Source organism: Etheostoma cragini, chromosome 1 (genome assembly GCF_013103735.1).
Source record: "Etheostoma cragini isolate CJK2018 chromosome 1, CSU_Ecrag_1.0, whole genome shotgun sequence".
Classification (NCBI taxonomy): Eukaryota; Metazoa; Chordata; class Actinopteri; order Perciformes; family Percidae; genus Etheostoma; species Etheostoma cragini.
The window spans coordinates 1224516-1226779 of record NC_048407.1 but is presented as its reverse complement, the minus strand read 5'-3'; the positions used below and the strand labels follow the sequence as shown (position 1 = coordinate 1226779).

At 40.8% G+C, this 2264-nt stretch overlaps 1 protein-coding gene across 1 annotated transcript in view; it reads left to right on the top strand.

Moving 5' to 3' along the window:
* itfg1 (integrin alpha FG-GAP repeat containing 1) overlaps positions 1 to 1790 on the top strand; it is a 28732-nt gene extending 26942 nt beyond the window's left edge. The window contains exon 6 of the mRNA XM_034871391.1: positions 591 to 1790. Coding sequence (XP_034727282.1) covers positions 591 to 650 — 60 coding nt within the window. The 3' untranslated portion in view covers positions 651 to 1790. The remainder of the gene's footprint in view (positions 1 to 590) is intronic.
* The last annotated feature ends 474 nt before the right edge of the window (positions 1791 to 2264 follow it).

Genomic DNA, 2264 nt, shown 5'->3' with positions numbered 1-2264 from the left:
CTACTAGCCAGTCAGAAGCAGAGTATGAGGCCCTGACAGTACCTAGGTAAGGACTACTAGCCAGTCAGGAGCAGAGTAGGACTTTGGGCTTTTTCACTTTGTAAACATATAACATGTACAACAAAGATATATATTACAATAAAGGAAAGGTAAAAAGCGTAATATGAGTACTTTATATAATCTTTTCTTTCTAAATGAAAAAGTTTTTTTTTTTTTCAAATAACTGTTTTAAAACGCTTTTTAACCTTTTAAAAATGTAGCCAGCACATGATGAATGCAGCAGATAAACTGACTGCCGTGGGTGAATGTCATCTTATTTGCCGACAGGCCAGCGGCGGTCAACATAACGATTATTGGCCGGTACCAGAGTTCAGCCAAAAACACATCGGTGCATCCCTATTAATTATTATGTAGTGGTATTAATGATGTTCATGTTCTGTGTATTCATCAAAGCAGAACATGTTTAAGGATGACGTTACTGATTGTGTGATACATGAAGTTATACCACAAATCCTTGACTGTGTGTGTGTGTGTGTGTGTGTGTGTGTGTGTGTGTGTGTGTGTGTGTGTGTGTGTGTGTGTGTGTGCAGAAAGCGGACGATCGCGAGAAGAGACAGGAAGCCCACCGTTTCCATTTCGATGCCATGTGAAGGAAGAATGCTGCATGATGGGAGAATCCCTCTCCTGTCCTCCGACTCACCCCCCTTCCCCCTTCACACACACATTTTCACTCAGTCTCATTTCAAAGGCCAATAAATGGATCCTCATTTGCCCCAAAACGTTTCTTTTTGATATTTTCTTCAGTTTCTCAGACCGATGTGAAATATTTATGTTCCATTTCAGTTCTTCATTCCTGTGTTAGAAGTACAGGAGCTGCAACAAGCCCGTGGAGACACACAAATCCTGATGGAGAGCACCGGGACTTAAAAGCAGGGATTTCTTTGGACCTGCTGTAGTCAGCAGCATGATCATCACTTGTGTCATTAGAGAATTATGTGGACCAAGTTATTCAGATTTCTGTTGATCGTCCCAAGCTGTTTATTGACTGGAAGGGAAGCACCGTTGGTACCGAGTGTTAAAATGTGTAACGTTACTTGAAAACCACGTGTGTGTGTGTTACTGTCCGTTGTCTTTGTCTACTTGTTTTACCTCTGTTGTTTTTATTTTACTGGGATATGGTAAATCAATTCTTCAGATTTTATTATCTGTGAAATTAAACTGAATTGTATTCTGTGATATTAATGTGCAAGAGCAGCAGCAACTGTTGCAAAGTGAACCAAACGGGACACACGCAACACCCTGAGTCTGGGAAGTCTGGGAAACGTGGTTCTGCTCCCAATCTCACCAAAATGATGACTGCCTTTGGGTTGGCCGAGTGCACGTTCATCTTTTCTCAGTTGATCATATCACAGTGCAGCGTGTGAGTGCCAAACAAGGTTTTCTCTGTTGCATTCTGCAAATTTCTAATTTCTGACGTCTCTATGACTTTTAAGTTTTGACATTTTGAACAGCTGAATAAGGCAGTTTACTCCAGCTTGTTTCCAGATGTAGTTGTACTGTTGGTTGTCTTTTTAAAGTTAATCAGGCCAAGCGCTTTAGTGTGTTCACATATTTATTTCACAAGAATGAGCTCATGCCTTTCCAAGTGGTTTGCACTTTTAACTACCGATTAACTGCAGGTGTATGTAATTTATTTTGTTTTGCGGATTTGATTTGTAAATGAATGTTCAGGCTACTAAATGTGTTTACTTACTGAGGTTGAGAATAAAGGTTTCTCCTGCTTAAATCAACTCGGTGTTGCGTAATTAGTATATTATTAGACTGTATGCCTTTTTCATGTTGAACTCTCCTTCTGGCTGCTCTTGAAATAATTAGAGACACATTAAGTCCCGAACCCATAATTTACCACTCATAAGAATGCTTCCACGGAAACTCTTCTCTGGGAACATGTCTTGTTTATTTTGTTGCTGGTAAGCTAGAGGGAAGTTTACACTGAAAATAATTGTCTTTATATACTCTCATTATCTAAAAGTGTAGTGAGCTGAAGCAGCAGTGAAATTAAACTGCTTTTAATTTTCCAGAGAATCCCTGGAGGGCCCTATGAGCATCCCCCTGGACCCGGCACCCCACTTCAGGAGCCACCCTGCTAAATAATGCATGGAGAGGAGAGAGTAAGCCTTATGCTGCATGGCGAATGAGAGTAAGATTGTCTCAAGCTTGGCAGCTTTTTAGTAGACCACAAATGAACCAACGGGGGGGGGGGG